The sequence below is a fragment of the Trachemys scripta genome, chromosome 17 (assembly GCF_013100865.1).
Source record: "Trachemys scripta elegans isolate TJP31775 chromosome 17, CAS_Tse_1.0, whole genome shotgun sequence".
In the NCBI taxonomy this organism is placed as follows: Eukaryota; Metazoa; Chordata; order Testudines; family Emydidae; genus Trachemys; species Trachemys scripta.
In genome coordinates, this window is record NC_048314.1 from 19950716 (window position 1) to 19970586 (window position 19871).

At 45.7% G+C, this 19871-nt stretch overlaps 2 protein-coding genes across 8 annotated transcripts in view; both read left to right on the top strand.

The window, feature by feature from the left end:
- NOTCH1 (notch receptor 1) overlaps nucleotides 1-8697 on the top strand; it is an 82117-nt gene extending 73420 nt beyond the window's left edge. The window contains exons 27-34 of the mRNA XM_034793346.1: nucleotides 834-982; nucleotides 1587-1803; nucleotides 2107-2197; nucleotides 2438-2603; nucleotides 3412-3707; nucleotides 4217-4364; nucleotides 4480-4577; nucleotides 5464-8697. Coding sequence (XP_034649237.1) covers nucleotides 834-982; nucleotides 1587-1803; nucleotides 2107-2197; nucleotides 2438-2603; nucleotides 3412-3707; nucleotides 4217-4364; nucleotides 4480-4577; nucleotides 5464-6900 — 2602 coding nt within the window. The 3' untranslated portion in view covers nucleotides 6901-8697. The remainder of the gene's footprint in view (nucleotides 1-833; nucleotides 983-1586; nucleotides 1804-2106; nucleotides 2198-2437; nucleotides 2604-3411; nucleotides 3708-4216; nucleotides 4365-4479; nucleotides 4578-5463) is intronic.
- A 7883-nt stretch (nucleotides 8698-16580) lies between these two features.
- Nucleotides 16581-19871, top strand: part of SEC16A (SEC16 homolog A, endoplasmic reticulum export factor) — a 41869-nt gene continuing 38578 nt past the window's right edge. For all 7 annotated transcript variants that reach the window (XR_004648464.1, XR_004648463.1, XM_034793476.1 and 4 more), the window contains exon 1: nucleotides 16581-16716. The gene's annotated coding sequence lies outside the window, so the exon portion shown is untranslated. The remainder of the gene's footprint in view (nucleotides 16717-19871) is intronic.

The following is a 19871-nucleotide window of genomic DNA, read 5'->3' on the forward strand; positions in this document are numbered from 1 at the left end:
CAGCAGTTATTGTGCCCTATTAATATTAATAATCCGCTCTAAGGAAAATGCTGCAGGACGGAGAATTTTACCTAGATGTTGGTTTTAAATATGAAGTGGAACCGAATTTCTTATGCAAAAGAAGTTGGGAAGGGGGTGTCAATGCTGACAGGTTTCTGGTTTGAAATTTATTTTTTTAAATAATGCTACAACTGACATGGCTAATGGAGTCCCATGTGTTGGCTAGGAGTCACTCTGCGGGGGTGGGACTGGCAGTCAGAACTAGATTGGCTCTCGTTATTTTAGGAAGTCACTTAGTTAAGCCTCGGTTTCCTGACTGTAGAGGTCTGTTATGAGTCTCAGTTACTGCAAAGTTGTAAGGTGCTTTGAGACACTTGCTGAAAAGTGCTGTATAGCTACAAAGGGCCCGATTCTCCTCCTGCTCAGAGCAGTGGAAGTCAGGAGTCCCTCCACTAAAATCAGCCGAGAATACGATGGGGTAAAACTGGTGTGAGAAGAGATTCAGGCCCCAAGTAGTATTGTTATTTATTACCCTATCGTGTTTGTGTGACTTCTGTCGTTGCTAAGGAAAGACATTCCTCTGTTACTGAACAGCTGACAAATAGACTTGGAGCTAAATCCTACAGTCCTCACACAGGTAAAACTCCAATTGACATTAGCGAGAGCTGTGTCTAACTTAGGTCTGCAGGTTTGGCCCATGCATGAGTAAACAAGTCTGTTTCCACCATCTTAATCCACCCTGATGTGGGGTTATGGGGAGAACAGACATAGGTCTTGACTCTCCTTCAGTCTGATCATTGCTCTCTATTTCCATTTGCTCTTCTTCCATACAGATCCATCGTATACTTGGAAATCGACAACCGCCAGTGCATCCAGTCCTCCTCGCAATGCTTTCAGAGCGCAACTGACGTGGCGGCTTTCCTGGGTGCCTTGGCCTCACTTGGTAACCTGAACATCCCCTACAAAATAGAAGCCGTTAAAAGTAAGTTTAGCTGGCAGCTGCTGGAGGGATTGAGACTGGAGGTGATTGAAACTTTCCAGCCCACATCCGTGATCCAATTATCAGCCAGCCGAGCTCAGAATGCTGTATCCAGAGACAGTTCGGCTTTAATAACCTTGAATCTTTTGTGTTTTTTAAATCTAAATTAATAAACTAATTCTGTATTTTTTTTATTTTGCTTAGTTCGGGTTTATTTCAAAATCATTACAGCTAAAAAAGGGGAAAAAAAACCCAACTCCAATCAATGAGTGACATGTGAGGAGCTGGAGTTTGTATCTTCGAAATCCCCCTGAATCCTTTTGTCTTAACAGCTCAATGAGAGCGCAGTGATTTGAAGTTTGCTAATCCTTTTCCTTAAAGGAGAAAAAAGTAAAGCTGTCTCCTGATGCAGCGGGCTTGTGCAGAGGAGAATTTGCCAATAGTTTGCAATTCTGATTAATAGCGTATAAAATGACCTTATTTTGGGGGATGATTTAGATCAGCCATAGGTACCTCTATTAACTAATTTTGCTTCATTTGTGCTCCATCACCAGTTTGATATGCAGCTTAATGTCTCACTTTCTCCATGCGCCCCACTCTTTTTTAGGTGAAACAGCTGAGCCCCAGAGGAACTCCCAGCTGTATCCTATGTATGTGGTGGTGGCTGCACTTGTCTTGCTTGCTTTCATTGGAGTGGGAGTAGTGGTATCTCGAAAGCGGCGCAGGGAGCATGGGCAGCTCTGGTTCCCAGAAGGCTTCAAAGTGACAGAGTCAAGCAAGAAGAAGCGACGAGAACCACTTGGGGAGGATTCCGTTGGACTGAAGTGAGTAATCTTACTGTTAACCTGTTAAATGCTGTGGCGTGCAGCTACTAACGGTAGGGCTACTCTAACGGAACCATTCGAGCTCTCTCCTTTCGTGCTTGATACGCTACAGCAGGGAAAAGGTTATAGAGTTCTCAGGGTTTTGCGAGGGGAGAACAATACCCTAGCTTTGTGGGGATTTTAATGTTTTGTAAATTACCATGAATTTCTTCATTTAGTTTTGTGCATGTAAAGCATGTGATCCATTGCCTCTCCGTTTTTGCAGAAGAACTAATTACTTGAGTTTTTCTGTTTTTTTTAAAGACCCCTGAAAAATGCTTCTGATGGCACCTTGATGGATGACAACCAGAATGAATGGGGTGATGAAGAAACCTTGGACACTAAGAAGTTCAGGGTAAGCGAACAGTAACCTTGCGCTGTTTCATTAGGAAGGTGAACAGTGCTATGAGACATAACACAAGGGTTTGCTCTTAGGGCTCCAGACCACAACTTCTGAAGGCTCCTTTTCAACCTGCGTGTGATGGAAATGTAGCTTCGAGTCTCACACAGCTTTTCATTTCAACCCGGCTTTTTTTATAGCGTCTCTTGCCTTTTCCTTGAGATCTGACTTTCAGCTTCCTTTGTCCTTTCTCAGTTTGAGGAGCAGGCGATGCTGCCAGACATGGACGACCAGACAGATCACAGGCAGTGGACTCAACAGCACCTAGATGCAGCCGACCTGCGCATCTCTTCCATGGCACCCACCCCACCGCAAGGTGAAATTGATGCAGATTGTATGGATGTCAACGTTCGAGGGCCTGGTAAGGGAGATTCCTTGCTCTGATGCTTGCATAATTTAATCTACAAACCTCATTCTCTTTCTACAATTGAGCAGTGCACGAATATCTATCTAGTCCCATTTCTAATGTGCCTGTTGCTGTACTGCCATTTACAAATCAGTCTTCATGTGACCTAACCCAGAAATGCCCCACCTAGAAGTCCTTCCATGTTGCATTGCTACTGTTTTGTATGATTTAAGGAGACTTGCCTTTGTGGCATTTTGTTTTCCATAAATCTCTCCTTATTTAACCACAGAGAGGGAAGTGAGAGAATCAAAGAGGTGAGAGTTGGGGGAAAATACCCATTCAATCATGCCATTCATCTGCCTGCCAGTGTAGGATTGATCCCTATAGGATGTTTACAAGTGTTTTCTTGTCTAGTCAGGTTTTAACTATCCCCAGCATCAGAGCTTCATCCACTTCCCTTGGGAGACTGTTCCACAGTCAAATAAGAAAAGCTTTTAAACTTCAGTACAGTGCAGCTGTATTCTGCATAGTGTCTTCCATGTAAACCGTGCCCTGAAGTGCTTTGGAGAGTTGAATCCAAAACCGCAGACAAAATAGGGAAGCCAGTGAGTGGTGAGAAGCGAAGCTACTGAATGAGGAATAAATTCAGACCTAAATCTGAGGAAGAGGGTTAGTTTCGGATGTTAGGAAGCAGATAGGAACCAGAGCTCGATGTGCCAGGAGAACAAGTAGCCCTGGCAAGTCAGAACGTCTCCCTGGAATCGCCTATCACAGAAGGGCAAAGAGTCCCTCGCTGTTCATGGGGTCGCTCTGTGTTTTCTAGACGGATTCACCCCGCTCATGATCGCTTCATGCAGTGGAGGAGGGCTGGAGACTGGCAACAGCGAAGAGGAGGAGGATGCTCCCGCTGTCATCTCGGATTTCATTTACCAGGGTGCCAGCCTGCACAACCAGACAGACCGAACCGGCGAGACGGCACTCCACCTGGCCGCAAGGTACTCTCGCTCCGATGCTGCCAAACGCCTGCTGGAGGCCAGTGCAGATGCAAACATCCAGGACAACATGGGCAGGACGCCCCTCCATGCAGCTGTCTCAGCTGATGCTCAAGGAGTCTTCCAGGTACATCAGCCTTAGCTAGCAACCTTTCCTACTGCGGTCCTTTCTCTACAGAGTAAAGGGCCACTCGGAGTCAGTTTTGTGGCCCCTGTTAATTGATCCTATCCCAAAGTCTCCATCCTGGCCTTAATCAGCCAAGTCATTATTGACGCCAATGAGAATTTTTCTGAGTACGAATTTTAGCATTTGCCCCAGCATTTAGTGCTGTGGAAAGGTACAATGATGTAAGCCTTGGAGACTTGAAGCCGCCTCTTTAGTGGCAGAGCAGGTACAGCATGGTGGCTGTGCAAGCCTCCCCAATGCTGCCCCGCTTATATGAGCCACCCCTGGCCTGCAGGGACCAACTCTAGGCACGAGAGAGGGAATTGAGCCTTCACAACACCTTCCAGACCTTGATCTCTCTGTAGCGGCTCCCAGCAAGAGGGCTGGTAGTTTTTGTTATGTGGACACCTCGCTGGAATATCCGCTGGCTTTCTCCTAACATTTCCATGCGTTCATCTCATTGTGGGCAGATCCTGATTAGGAACAGAGCGACCGATTTGGATGCCCGCATGCACGATGGGACCACGCCGCTGATCTTGGCAGCTCGCTTGGCCGTGGAGGGCATGCTGGAGGATCTGATCAATTGCCACGCGGATGTCAATGCAGTGGATGACCTAGGTACGGCAGTCTTCTAAAACATGCACCGCTGTCTGAGGTGTTGTGGGCAGGGAATATTTGTTGTTGTTCTAACTGCTGACTAATGCGGGCGGTATATCGCCTTCTTCTTCCCTAGGCAAATCAGCACTGCACTGGGCAGCTGCTGTGAATAACGTAGAAGCTGCCATGGTGCTGCTGAAGAACGGTGCCAATAAAGACATGCAGAACAACAAGGTAGGGATCTACAGGGCTAGCAGATGCAAGGCAATTATTTTCCTTGTACAAGTCAATCCGAGGGTCATCTTCGCCTAAAATTCAACCCTGGCTGCCAGATGGTGAGCTCTGTACAGACGCCCCCCGGGTTATGCAAACCTGACCTACGCAAATCTGCACTTACGGAAAAAGTTCCGTAAACTAGAAATAGTTTGGGGTAGTTTTTTTTTTGCATAATGGTTGGGTATACGTTTCCGACTTACGCAAGACTTTCCAGAATGGAACGCTTGCGTAAGTCAGGGAGCGTCTGCATCTGATTTTTACTCCAACTGAAGTTGATGGGAGTTGGCTTGAATACGGAGCCCAAGGGTTGGCCCCGTATGCAGTGTTAGTGACCTGTGCGCGGTTGGATTAGGAGGAAATAACAAGTGTTCGTTTGCTCACCTCATTGTGCCTTTGAGGTGAAGGTCACATGTGGTTAGTGGTTTAGTCTTGGATATGGATGAGGTCACTTGCAGAATTCAAACACCGAGGCATTCAGCAAGGTCTTGCCTCCAAAAAAGGGGTAAAAGAAAACTCCCCCAGCCTTGGGTTCAACCCAGTTCGGTGACTAGTCCAAGCCCAACTTTCCCATGAGTATTGTCCCCACTCTGCCTCCCAGCAGCCTTTCTCCTGAGCACTTGTGCCAGGGGAGAGAGAAGCTATGCAAGGAAGTGAGACTCTGCCCCTTACCATTGCATGAAGTTGAACTCCAGGAACTTATGAACCTTGCCATTATTTGTGCAGCTGCTGAGCTTCCTAATTAATAGCGATGTCTTCAAATCTAAAATTAAACCAGGATTGGGCCGGCTAGGGAAACCTGTTAGCGTTGGGGTTTTAAAACAAACTGTCTCCACTGTGTTTCTAGGAGGAGACACCGTTGTTTCTTGCAGCCAGAGAAGGGAGCTACGAAACTGCCAAAGTCCTCCTGGATCACTTTGCGAACCGTGACATAACCGATCACATGGACCGGCTCCCACGGGACATTGCGCAGGAACGCATGCACCATGACATTGTGCGGCTGCTGGACGAGTATAACCTGGTACGGAGCCCTCCACTGCATAATGGCCCGCTGGGGGCGCCCACCCTGTCTCCTCCGCTCTGCTCTCCCAACAGTTACATCGGCAACCTGAAACCCAACGTCCAAGGGAAGAAAGCTAGGAAGCCAAGTACCAAGAGCCTGAGCTGCAATAGCAAAGATTCCAAAGACATCAAAGCCAGGAGGAAAAAATCGCAGGATGGGAAAGGTTGCCTTCTAGATAGCTCTAGTGTGCTGTCACCAGTCGACTCCCTGGAGTCGCCCCATGGGTACCTGTCGGATGTTGCTTCTCCTCCACTGATGACATCTCCATTTCAGCAGTCCCCTTCCATGCCTCTGAATCACCTGCCAGGCATGCCTGATGCCCACATGAGTATCAACCATCTTAACATGGCGGGAAAGCAGGATATGGCAATGGGCAACTCCAGCAGGATGGCCTTCGATTCAGTGCCCCCGCGTCTCTCTCACCTGCCTGTATCCAGCCCCAGCACAGTCATGAGCAGTGCACCGATGAATTTCACTGTAGGCGGGGCTGCCAGCCTGAACGGGCAGTGCGACTGGCTAACAAGGCTGCAAAATGGGATGGTCCAGAACCAGTATAATCCAATGAGAAGCAACATCCAGCCCGGGGCTCACCAGCAAACCCAAGCCCTTCAACATGGCATGATGACCTCCCTGCACAACGGCATGCCCACCACTACTTTGTCACAGATGATGAGCTACCAGCCCATGCCTAATACAAGGCTGGCCTCCCAGCCACATTTGATGCAGGCCCCGCAGTTGCAACAGATCCAACAGCAGCAGAATTTACAGCAGCAGCTGCAACAGCAAAATCTGCAACAGCAGCAACATCACAATACCAGCTCAAACCCCAATGCCCACATTAGCCAAAACTTCCTCAGTAACGAGCTAAACCAGTCAGACATGCAGCAGGTGAGCAGCACTACCATGACCGTGCACACTATTTTGCCTCAAGAGACCCAGATCCTATCAACGTCTCTACCCTCCTCCCTCACACAACCCATGACCACCACACAGTTTTTAACTCCACCCTCTCAACACAGTTACTCCTCCCCCTTGGACAATACACCCAATCACCAGCTTCAGGTGCCAGACCATCCTTTCTTAACACCTTCCCCGGAGTCACCGGACCAATGGTCAAGCTCGTCACCTCATTCCAACATATCTGATTGGTCAGAGGGGATCTCCAGCCCTCCTACGAGTATGCAGTCACAGATAGGACACATCCCAGAAGCCTTCAAGTAAAGAAGGTGTTTCAGAGACATTGACACAGTGGGACTTAATATCATCTTTTAAAAACTTCTTCTAAGGACACTGGTTGTTTGGACTGAAGGATCCCTTTTTATATGTTTTTTATACAAATTAAGAACACAATGTTTAATCTTTTTTTAGTATTTATTTATGTACTTTTTATTTTACATGAAAACACTGCCTTTTTATTTATATGTTCTGTTGTTAAGAACTCAAAATGAGACACTTCAGTTGTGCGCCAAGGAATTAAAACCTAGTAGATCTTTTATAGAAAATTCTTTTTTGTTTTTGGGGTGTTTTTTAATATGTTGACTTGATGGGGGCGGGGGTTGTTTTTGTAAAGTTGTAAGCAAAGATTCGTGATTCTGAAATGCAATTTATTTATTGATTTTTTTTTTATTATTTTTTTTTGCTTTCAAACCCAGAAAAAGTGGGAGGGGAAGGGGGGAGAATTAGCTACAACGGTCACCCCTTGAAAAAATTATAAATTAAGCATGAATCGATTTTTGAAATGTACTTTAAAATGTTTTCTTGGGTGTTATCTGAGAGGACATTTTATGGTACTAGTCATGAATCTTTGTTTAAAATTTCAGTATTATATAGTTGTACATTTATCTTAATACATAGAAATTCTTGTTCTTTCTTTTTTTATATATATTTAAATGCTGTCGATATCAAAAAAATCAGGATTACAGACCTGTGATAGGTTCTAAGCTAAAAAAAAAAAAAAAATAATCTACATAATGTTGCTGCCTAGAGAAACAGAACATTTGCCAACTCTGTTGAAAACCCATAGCTATGGAGTCAGTGCCGAAGAGTTTCTTGGGGTTTTTCTGCAATTGACTGAATAACAATTTAAACAATAAAAATGCTAGGATTTTAGAACCACATCCTTCTTTTAAGGGTGGCCTGTCCTACTGTAAAGGAGGCATTTGTCAATTACTGTAAACCAACTTGAACGAAAGTTAACAGAGCATTACAATGCCCAACCACAGTCTACTATCAATCCCTAACATCCAAGCTCTTTTTGAAATGTTAAACTTTTGGGTTTGCAACTTAACATGTCAGGTTTGGATGTAGCCCTGACCTATTCTACCATGAGCGCAGAAATTAGGAGACACAGACAGAAACTGGGCTGCTAAGCCCATGTTTTTAAATGTTGACATTTTATTCTCGCTAGTTTGGAGTGACGCATCGGGTTTATATTGGTGCACACTCTTTTGCGGAGGTGGGGGGAAAACAACCATGTAAAATATAGTATAAGCCTGTGGCAGATTTAAGGTTTGTAAATAAGTTTTTTTTTTAAAAGGTGGATTTTGTTTCAAAAATCTAAATGAACAAGTCTTAAGTACATCATGGTTATTAGAGGTGTCAGAATATTGCTCACTCATTGACTGCAAAAGGAAAGCGAACACTATGCATACCCACAGGACATTCACTCACCTACAATGCAGTCAATCAAGGAAACCTAAGAAAAGGGAGAGATTCCTGATCCCTTTTAGTTAGAAACCAAATATGATTTCAATTTCTCAAAAGCACAAGGCTTTCTGCAGTCCCTTGTGTGCTCATCTCTTAGTAAACACTTACGGAGCATCGATATTGTGACATCCCTAATACAAGTGATTTAAACATCATGTGGTGTTGTCTTCCTGTTTTATAAACTAGAATGTAGTTTACGAAAAAATCTTCTGTAATAAAGTTATCTACCTGCAAAGTTGTAGTTTGCAAAAATGATGTATTTTTTGGTTAACTGATTTGCAATAAAGGATGCTCATGGGCGTCTAGATTTTACTAAAACTTGAACATGATGTTTTTGCCATGTGTCAGTAGAAGTGTTGTGGACAAACTCCCCAGCCTGCCTGACCCAACATCTGTTCCTCATCAGTATCTACGTGAAAATGCTGCATCTCCAAATGATTCTTAATGCATTGTTTGCGCAACTAAGACCCAGTCCAATTCCTGTTGAAGTCCATAAAGATTTCAGTGGAAGTTGGATTGGGCCAGTAGGAAATACTACTGCCGGCTTTTATTCGGGCAGAACTCTCCTTGGCTTCGTTGGAGGTTTTGCCTGATCAAGGTCTGTAGGAGGGGACTTGTACTGCGTAAAGCCCTGACCTCGCAGTGAGATCTGTACAGGAGGTCTCTTACCGGAGTTGTGGTATTGTAAGGACCCTGCTACTAGATCAGGGCCTAAAATGGGAAAAGCTGGGAAGATGTTTTAAACAGCTTCTTGTATGGAAACTTCAACTGCTTTCTTAATTCTCCCACTGGAAAAATAATCCCTCTTGACCCCAAAGGTTAGATTTTAGGAGAACTTTTTGGTAGATGAGATAGCTAAGAGCGAGTGATGGATAGCTGCATTTAGTTATATATGGGCTATTGGAAAAAAACCCAAACCTATGTTGTTGAATAATGCAAAATGCTTTACACTTCACACTCAAAACAGAGTGCATCTGGAAAAGGCCACAAGTGGGGCTGCTAATGTAGATACTGGAAAGAAATCTAAATCCCTAGTTAAGTGAGAACGTAGCCTTGAACTGAAAATGAAACCAACACTAGGAAATTCAGTGAACTAACCTCACCAAAAAAGCAAACATGACTATTTATGTTGTGTTTAGATCTTTAAGATAATTATTTTAATTCTTCTTTTTCAATAAGAACTCTGTATTGTTCTTAATGCAACTGTGAAGTCCCAAAGTACTCACTATAAATAGAAACCTAATTTATTACAATGACTGGAAACTACTACTCAATCAGATAAGCATGTTAACTCTTGGAACATTGATATTTCTACTCTGTTGCCCAAACAAATGCTGGGGAAGAGTGTGTGGGTGTGTGTATACATATCTATATATGTCTGTACACATCTATATATAAAGTACTGTCTGGGTCTCTTCCAAATATTTGCAGTATATCTAGCAAGAAGCTGCCCATGCAATGCTTCCTCCATACTGATGAAATAGCAGAGGAATCTGTAATGCGTCCCTCAGGAGCAATAAGGACTCCATAGTATTTATTGCAAAAAATGTTCAGACGACCATACCGAGTCTTTGTGATTCATTACAAGCATAAATGAAACAACATCTTACATTTCCTTAGCCCCTTCCCATCCAAAGGATCCCACAGCACTTCACAAGCCATCCAGCACCAACAAAATGCAGCTACTTCTGGGGTAAAGGGACTAATCAGCATACACCACCCTAGGCAAACATGGTGGAAAGTGATATTTTGGCCAAGAACACTAGGGACAAACCTCTCCTCTTATGAAAAGGACCATGGGATCATTAGGAGAGAGTTCCTAAGGACTGGTCTACACCCAAAATTTACATTGGCATAGCTACTTCTCTCAGGGGTGTGAAAAATCCACCACCCTGAGAGATGAAACTATGCCGGCCTAACCTTGTAGATGCGCCACTCAATGGAAAAATTCCTCCTTCAACGTAGCTAACTGCTTCTTGGGGAGGTGGATTTACTACAGCAACGGGAGAACCCTGTAGCAAGAGCCTACACTGAAGCATTACAGTGGGGCAGCTGTGCTGCTGTCATGTTTTAAGTGTAGACGTACCCTCAGTTTCTGAGGTCTCCTTTGAAAGAGCCACTCCCAAATAAATCTAATCTCATGCTGTTTACTACCTCATACAGGAGGAAAGCTGAGCTGACTCCACAATGATTTGAACCTGTGGTTCCAGAGTGTCGAGGAATTTCAAGCCTGAACATTTCATAGATTCCCAGGCCAGAAGGGACCATTGTGGTCCCCTACTCTGACCTCCTGTACAACACAGGCCGGAGAACTTCCCCAAAATAATTCCTAGAGCAAAGCTTTAGAAACACATCCCATTTTGATTTAAAAAATCCCGGTGATAGAAAATCGACCATGACCCTTGGTCAATTGTTCCCAATAGTTCATTACTTTCACTGTTTAAAAATGTACAGTCTGGGTTTGTCTAGTTTCAACGTCCAGCCACTGAATCGTGTTGGATCCAGCCATTGGATCACATTTCTCTGCTAGACTGAAGAGCTCATTATTAAATATTTGTTCTCCATGTACATACTTGTGGACTTGATCAAGTCACCACCTTAATCTCCTCTTTGTTAAGCTAAATAGCTGGAGCTCCTTGAGTCTATCACTGTGACATGTTGCCTAATCTTTTAATCATTCTCATGCCTCTTCTCTGAACCCTCACCAATTTATCAACATCCTTCTTTAATTGTGGCCATCAGAACTGGACACTGTCTTCCCGCAGTGGGCACGCCAGTGCCAGATACAGAGGTAAAATAACCTCTCTGCTCCTACTCGAGATTCCCATTTATGCATCCCAGGATCGCATTAGCTCTTTTGGCCACAGCATCAGACTGAGAGCTCACGTTCAGCTGATTGTCCACCATGCCCCTCGAATCTTGTTCAACCAGTGAGGTGTGACCTGGTGGAAGTTACAAGGGGCTGCCCTCTGGATCACAACCCCACTGGTTATAGGGTAGGGTTGCCAACCTTCCAGGATCATCCTGGTGTCTCCAGGAATTAAAGATTAATCTTTTATTAAAGACGGCGTCCTGTGATGAAACCTCCAGGAATACATCCAACCAAAATTGGCAAACCTATTATAGGGGCAGATAACTACCAAAATCCCATGGTCCCAAGTCCCTGTAGGAGCCCAGGCAGGGAGGGAAGGAAAATCTCACCTCCTCCCTGCTACTGTCTCCACATCCTCCCTTGGTCCAGCCCTCTGATAGCTTAATCATTCCCAGGGCAGTTCTTCCCCGACTCCCTCATCTCCCCTCCCCAGACATGCTGAGGAAAGCGCTGCCCTTGGACACTGGACCAATCTCTACATGTTCGCTAATGACTGCTGAGTGCTGTGGAGAGAAGGGGAGAGAAATATTCCCACCATCAACCCTTCGCCTAGGTGCCCCTAGCATCAGAACCCACCCTACACCCAGGACTCACCATCCCCAATACTGACATTCCCCCATCCTTACGCCCCCACTCCCATCCCAAAATCACCTGTCTTTTCTTGCCATGACCCGCCTCCATCCTTTGTGGCTGCAAAGGGATGATGGGATTTGGGTGGGTCCTGGCAAGAACCTGCAGGTGGCTTGAAGAGTCAAGGTGGAAAGTGGTGATGAACCTCTATACTACACCATAGTGATCAAAGGATTTATAAGCACCTGTTTAGACCAGAATACCACTCACTGCTCCGAGCGCAAGCACATCTGTTGCTAATAAAACACTGGTGCATCTGAGCTACTTGTTTTTATGCTGGAGGATTAGTTGTGTTGGTGGTATTTGTGTGTGTGTTTGTTTATTCGTTATTCCTGCTCAATTAGATGGAGCATTTAGAAATTGCTGTTCTGCCTGGCTTTCTGGGGCTGTCTGTGCTTGCTCTGAAAGTTTCCAGTACACATGCTTGGGTCCTGATCTCTGACATGTGCCCCAGCAGTTCTGATTGTGCCCTTAGAAGGAACAAAGTGGGCCCATTTCATCCCAGGTGTAACCCCACTGGCACTGCACCAGGGATTAATTTGGCTCAGTGTGTTTTGAATGATGAAGGCTCACAAGAAAAAGCTTAGCATGTCTGAGTTGGCTGGACTGATAGGATGCTGATAGCTGAAGCATAAGCTCTCCCTGGAGCAATTGCCTCCCTGTTGAACTCCGACTGAAAGGTAAAAGGTCTTTTCAACAATAAGCTCTTTGAGGCAGGGACTGTCTTCATTTTTCCTGTTGTACAGTGCTGAGTGCATTTCGGCACTTAATAATGAAAGGTGCCTATAACTGCATTGCACCCCAAAGAGAGTAATGGTAACTGCACAGAACAGAATGAAAAGGAGGTTTGCAAATGTTCTGTTCTTACCTTTCATGCAGCTGCAGTTTATCCAGTGTGCAAGGAAAGGCTCCTTTGCCCTTACTTGGCTAGCACTTGTTTCTTATTTGGTACCCCGACCCCAGAGCCGGCTGCACTTCAGCGGTGCTGCATGTAGACAGTAAAGGCTACAGAATGAAATATCATCAGCATATCAGTGTGATATTATAGTGCAATCAGTACTTAACAGCAGGAAGAGCAAAGATAAGCTCCCACGCTAACCTGATAGTGTTTGAATTCAGTAAATAGCATCAATAATAAAAGACCGACTGTAGGCCCAACCAGGCTAATCAAACTCAGATGTCCTCACAAAAAGCACCAGGACATAGCCTTTATGTTCACTTCAGGGCTGTGTAGGTAAATGGCATTTGACAAGCCGGTTCATAAGAATGTCCTCACAAAAGAGATGAAAGGCACTTTTAAAAATCACAGCACTGTGTCTGGTTCCCACACCATCATCAAAGTGCTGCCTGCCCTGCTCGGACTGGGCTTTGAGGATATTACCTTGCATTAATGATCAAGCGGGCAGGAAATGGCCCTTGCACTGATAATGACCCTTGATTAAGATGTTTGTTTAGGTCACTTGTATTTTTTGTATTTTTGTCTCAGAGGCTTTTTGTTCAGTACAGAATATGACAATGCAGGCACAGTGGAAACACCTGTACACAAACTGTTGTAAATAAGACCCATCATTCTTACTTTTGAAGAATGACTTCCTCTTTAAAAGCATTGTCTCCAGGAGAAATATATCCTCACAATAGAGCTAGAGCACAGACCTCTGCAGTAAAAACTCTGACCCAGTTTATGGCAGAGTGTTAGCAGCTTCTTTAGAAAACCAAAACTCGTACTTTTCTGGAGCAGTGCTCTCTCGGCGCTTTAAAAATGGGGAACTATGGTTTCAAATTGCAGCATAGACAGGGTTCTGTATCTACCTCGTCTGTAAAATTACAATCCATGGAATCTTAAACCACAATCCTGCAAATATGCACATGCTTCACTTTAAGCATTCTTGTTAAATTAAGCATGTGCGTAAATGATTGCAGGATCAGGACCTTAACTTGTAGCTTCTAAAAGCAGTAAGATAACAAACATCTTGGTGTATTCAACTGCCGCTCAGACAAAATAATTTTTTGATAGGCTCAATTTCTAATAACCCCGTGCTATTAAAGCCCCATTGCACTTCAGTGATCCATTCTGTGACCTTTTGGTAATTCAGCGAATCTTTTAGGCATACTTACTACAGAACTTTCAAAATCTTTGCCTTGAGAAACCAGACAATGTTCTAGAGATGCAGTTGACTCTTGAGAAAACTTCTAACTAGGATCGCTCTGTACACTTTAGAATAGGGGCGCAGAATGAGTCTGGAAAATTAAAAACTCAGAGTCAATTTTTCCCTTTCTATGCTCCTTAGAGTAGGCACCTGACTCAGCTGAAAACAAGTTTTCCAGCATCCGCCTTGTGGGAAGGGCATGCTGTATGATGAAGGAAATGGAAAAGTTTGGTAGACTCACATTTCCCTTTTAGTTAGATGCTAATTTTACAGGTCCAACATTCCACAGGCAGTGCTCTGCCTCACCCTAGTGGTTCTTCTTCGCAACTTCACCTCTTCAGTAACGGCAGGTCTATACTTAAAACCCTGGCACCGGACAGCTGTGCACTGTAGCGCTTTAGTGAAGACACTACTACACCAAAGGAGAGCCTCTCCCCTCGGTGGGGTTAATCCACCTCCAAGAGAGGCCATAGTTTTGTCGACAGGAGAAGCTCTCCCATCAACATAGCGCTGTTGGCACTGGGGGTTAGGTCAGTACAACCATGTCACTCGGGGTGTGGATTTTTCACATCCCTGAGCAACATAGTTATACCAATGTAAGTTTATAGTGTAGACCTGGCCTCAAACCAGTCTATATGGTCCATTCAGCCCTTGACTTTTCTTCTGAAGCTGTCCATGAGCTTACCTGTTGTGACAGTGGGTTTTGTGATATGGACACCTGCCCACTTTTAAAGTTGCAATCAAAGTTCAGATCCAGGATTTTGGCTCTCGTACATCTCTCCCTAATTTACTAAACTAACAGCTTATTGCCTTATTTCACGTGTCTGCAATGCTACAACCCCACAACAGCCAAGGCCACCGCATAAGCTCTTTGGGGCAGACTGTCTTTTTGTTCTGTTTGTCCAGAACCTAGCGCAGTGGGGTGAATGACTGGGACTCCTAGATGTTACCTTAATGCAGTAAGAATTAATAATAATATAGGAATTGGCACAGATGCTGACTAGGCCTTACGATTGCTGAATCTGGATTTCTTTACTTCTCAGAATGGGTTGTGGTATGGCGTGCTTCTTTAGTCTGTATGAAGACTGTGAAACTGGCAGGAAGATTGTTGGCTAATGACTCCCGTGCATTGTGTTTAGTGTTCATTGTGATGTGTCTCCATGGTGCTTTGAACTGAGAGAATGTTTGCGATGTAAGAAGAGTTTATTGCTCTGTGGTTATTGAGAACTTTGAGCAAGCTCCTGACAGGAAACCACCTGCTTATTCTAGTTGCCTTTTCTAAATGGAGCTTTCCGGGTGAACGTGCGGGGGCAGAGCCCTTCCATTCAGACGCGCACATTGCAAGAAAAACGAAAGGGATGGAAAGGAAGGTAGTGGAAACTTCACATGGCAGAGAGAGGAGATTCTTCATTCTCCATTTGGAGTTTTCAAGAATATGCTTATGTAAGGGACCGGGACATAAGCAGTCTGGCCTTGCAGTCACAGCGGGGCTGGGATCCACAAGTCAAGGAGGGTCATCAGCGAACAGGGGTCAGAGGAATCGCTGGAGCCAGGTTCAATAAGCAAAGTTGGGGTTGGAGTCCGGCCAGGGTTGGAGATCAGAGGTAGTACCAGGCTGGACTCAAGAGGCAGGGGCAGGGTCCGCGTGGGGCTGGGCTTGGAGAACAGTGATCAGGAGACTTCGGTGAGGTTTGGAGTCACAACAGGCCAGAAGTCTATGTGGTTGGGACTTTCTGGGCAGCCTCCAGGATTAAATAGTGTGCTTGGCCAGTCAGAGGGCCGCAGGGCACTGTCACGCTGCGTCTCCTGGGCAGTGCTTCCTGCAGCGCCTACTCTCCCCGGCGTTCCCCGGCTGTGCCTGGGGACAGCGTGGGAAGATCAGCCAGCCCTGGCTCTGCAGAGTGGGGTTCCGGTCATACAGATCCTTAAAGTTTAGTCAGAGATGGCTAATTATCACACACCTCTTCCTGCACAGCTGTGCCCAGCCCGCGTCACAGCCTGGCGTCTTCGTCCTAGCCGGCGTCTGGGCTGTCAGTGCAGGGGCTGACAGCGCTCCCAGGCCATCCCCAGGGATGCAAGCTTTCGCCACCACATGCACTGGAGGGTCCCTAAGGCTGTGCAGTGCCAGGGCCACTGGGGAGGTGGGCGCCTGCTTTCCAGCATCTGCCCAGTAACCAAGGGCGGTATAACAGAGGCTAAGCAGCTGAATTCTGCTCAGGCCCGTCAAGGCGTCTCCAACCTCCCTAGGTGGGGCTCGAACCTGCCACCCTAACGTCTCCAGCAGCTGTATTGATTAGCGTTCCCACCAACCCTCAACGCGCATGCGCCCGACCCTGGCGGTCTTCGGCGGACACCCGCCGGTGAGCGCCGAACTCTTAAAGGGATGGTGACATTTTCGGTCCGCCGACGCAGGTGAGTTGACACCCGCCGCCACCCGACGAACCCTTTAAGCAACTCAACGGAGAGCGGAAAGAAACAACATGTGGGTGGCGTCGACGCGTACGCGCCTGCGTCACCGCGTGCGGAGCGTGACACGTCGGCGGCGGTGGCCATTGGAGCCGGATGTTCCAAGATGGTGGAGATTGTTGGTGTTGCGGCTGCTGGGACGGGGGGAGGCGTCTGCTGCTGAAGGGGCTTCGCCTGCTGCGTGCGCCCCCGGGGGGCCGAGCCGGGCTCCGCCAGGTGAGGGGAGCGCGCCGGGGGCCCCCAGGAGGTGGGCTGAGGGGTGGGCTCGGGTAGGCGCTGGCTGGGGCAGCCGGGGGGCTGGCAGGGAGTGGGGAGGGGGAAGCTTGGGGGGGGGGGGGGGGGGGGGGGGGGGGGGGCATAGCCTGGGGAATGTAGCTAAAGACTTGCTGGGCTGTGGGGTTAAAATGCGCGGGCAGCTCTTCACATTGAGAGAAAGGATGGCCCAGTGGGTCGGGTGCTACCTTAGGACTTGGGAGCCCTTGGGCAAGTCACTTAGACTCTCTGCCTCGGTTCTGTATCTGTAAAATGCAGATTTTAGCGCTCTCCTATCAAACAGGGATGCTGTGAGGTTAAATGAATTAAAGATTGCGAGGCACTTATTGAGTAATGGGTGACATACAAGTATGATGTATAGACAGTTGGGGTGGAAGGTCCAGCACTGGGTACTTCAGGGACTGGCTGTTTATGTATCAGAGGGGTAGCCATGTTAGTCTGAATCTGTAAAAAGCAACAGAGGGTCCTCAAAGGTGCCACAGGACCCTCTGTTGCTTTTGGCAGTGTATGATTACCCCAACTTCTCGGATGTATTCATATTGGTCCCCAAAACATGGTACCTAGTGTTCCCACCCTGGACAACTCTGATTTTTCTCTGGGTGCCTTTGTGGCCTATAAGCAACAGAAGCAGCTGTAGAAAAGGGATTTCTTGGAAATCCTGAAGTTGGATTGGGGTCCCTCATGTGACAGTTCATGATATTGCGACATGGTGGTGCTCAGATGTTGCAATGTATGGGTTTATACTGTCTAATGAATTTGCAAAGATGGCAGTTGAAGTTTCTGCCCCTCCACCTATTTGATTGTGTTGGGGAAACCCAAGCTCCGCAGTAGGTTAGAGTGTATGATTGCAGGTCTTACTTGTGGGTAGATGTGGTGAATTAAGGCTATTTTGAAAGTATGTCTCTTAGTGTAAATGTCTTTGTTTATTTTCAACAAGACATTTAAAGTGAGCCCTTCAAAACTAAAGTCACCCTTTTTCAAACTGTTGTAGCTTCTTAACCCTGTGCATAATTGAATAGGAAAGACTGAGTACCAGCTGATGATGGCTGAGTATTGCCTGAAAAAGTTGGGAACCACTGACCCTAATTAACTAGTAATTTCCCTTCCAAACTAATGGAAAGGTTTATGTTGCTGTTGTCTGAGGGCTGCATGTTCAGCTCTATGTTCTTGGTTCCAGGAGCACCTGAGCAATATTTGCATTTATATGGAAGCTGGTAGGAAGTTTTTTGCATTATTGTTGTAACATGATAGTGTTCCACAGTATGTTAGATGTCATCCATACATGCAGGAAGATGAAGTGCATGTTCTGGACAGCTTATGGTTTGTGGCCCTGATCCTGTAATTGGATCTGTACGAACACAGGGGGTTGCCCATACAAATTTGACTGCAGGATTGTGGCCTAAGATGACAAGTAACATATAAAAGGTTTGGGAGACTAATAAATAATATAATTGAATTTTTAAAAAGTGTTCAGTTGTTATGCTTCTAGGGTTGGAGAAAAACTACCTTGCAGAATAGGATTCACTTAACGCTATAGGCACTGGTGTCCTTTTGCAGGATCTTCTGTGATAATACAGTAAAAGCTGTGTTATCTGGCCATTTACCAACCAGAAAGCTTTAGAAACCAGCATGTCTGATATCTCCCAATACAAATCTTCAGTAGGGTTGCTAGGCTACCTACATGGCTCCACGGGGCTCCCCAGAAGCGGCGACATGTTCCTGCTGCTCCTAGGCGGAGGAACAGCCATGAGGGGCTCCGTGCACTACCTCTGCCTTGAGCGCTAGCTTTGCAGCTCCCATTGGCCGGGAACCATGGCCAAAGGGAGCTGCAGGAGTGGCATCTGCAGACGGAGGCAGTGTGTAGAGCCGCTTGGCCACACCTTCACCTAGGAGCAGCAGGGACATGTTGCCGCTTGTGGGGAGCCGCCCGAGGCGAGTGCCGCCCGGATCTGGCACCCCAAAACTCCTCCCATGCCCCAACCTCCTGCCCTGCACCCCCTCCCACATCTAAACTCCCTTCCAGAGCCTGCGCCCCACACCCTCTCCCGTGCCCCAGCTCTGAGCCCCCTCCGACACTCAAACTCCCTCCCTCCCTCCATTGTTAAGTATAACTCTTAGTTAACTGGAATTTTTAACTAACCAGCACCCCCCATTCTCCAACACGCTGGATAACAACGCTTTTACTGTATAAATTCAGTTCACAAGCTCTTATCTCTTACTTTGCTTGTGTTGAAAGCATAGCAGAGATGTTGAGGAAACTTTGGATTCCTGTCATCTCAGCTAAAGCCACAGTTGCCTCTGGATCTTGTTTTGATAGTTAAAATTGCTTAATTGGGGCTGTTTTGAATAAAAATATTTATGACCCAAGATCTTCAATTAGAATATTGATTACAGATTTACCTAACTGTATTTGTGCTGTTTACGTATTCCTGCAATGATGTTGACAAACTCTTGTAATAGATAACTAATTTAACTACTTTCGTTTGTGCGTATTGTAGTGTCGTACGTGGGTTACGGTACACTAAGGATGTTAGGAAGGAGGTACACAACATTGAAAAGCTCTTTGGAGAAAGTAATAGGTCTTCCTTCATTGTTCACTGCTTCATGCTAACATTTGTCACGTTTCGCTTTAGTAGTTGCCATTTAAGCTCCACAGAAAATTCTAACATAAACAAAGAGAATGTTTCCAGATTATACCACGGTGTATCATTTGCTCCATTAAGATCCTTTTCAAAGAATTAAGAAAGTTGTAAAAACTGATACCATTTTAGTTCTGATCATTTGTTATAAGCTTTATTTACTTAGGCTGGGTTTGGGGTAAATGATCACCTCAAGTACACCTGTTGCATTCAAACTTCACTAAGTGTTGCAGATGCTATTCAATGGTTTCTTGTTTGGGTACAAATCCTGATCCTTTGCAAAAATTCAGATTTCTACTAAGATGTCACTCTTGACGCACAATAAGTTGTAAAAACGAATGATCGTATGAATATAAATATCTTACTGTGAATTGCAAGAAATTTGTGGGATTGGGAAAAAATCTTCTATGAAGTATTCGGCATGCTTAAGTAGAGAACTGTGTGTGAATAAATCATGTC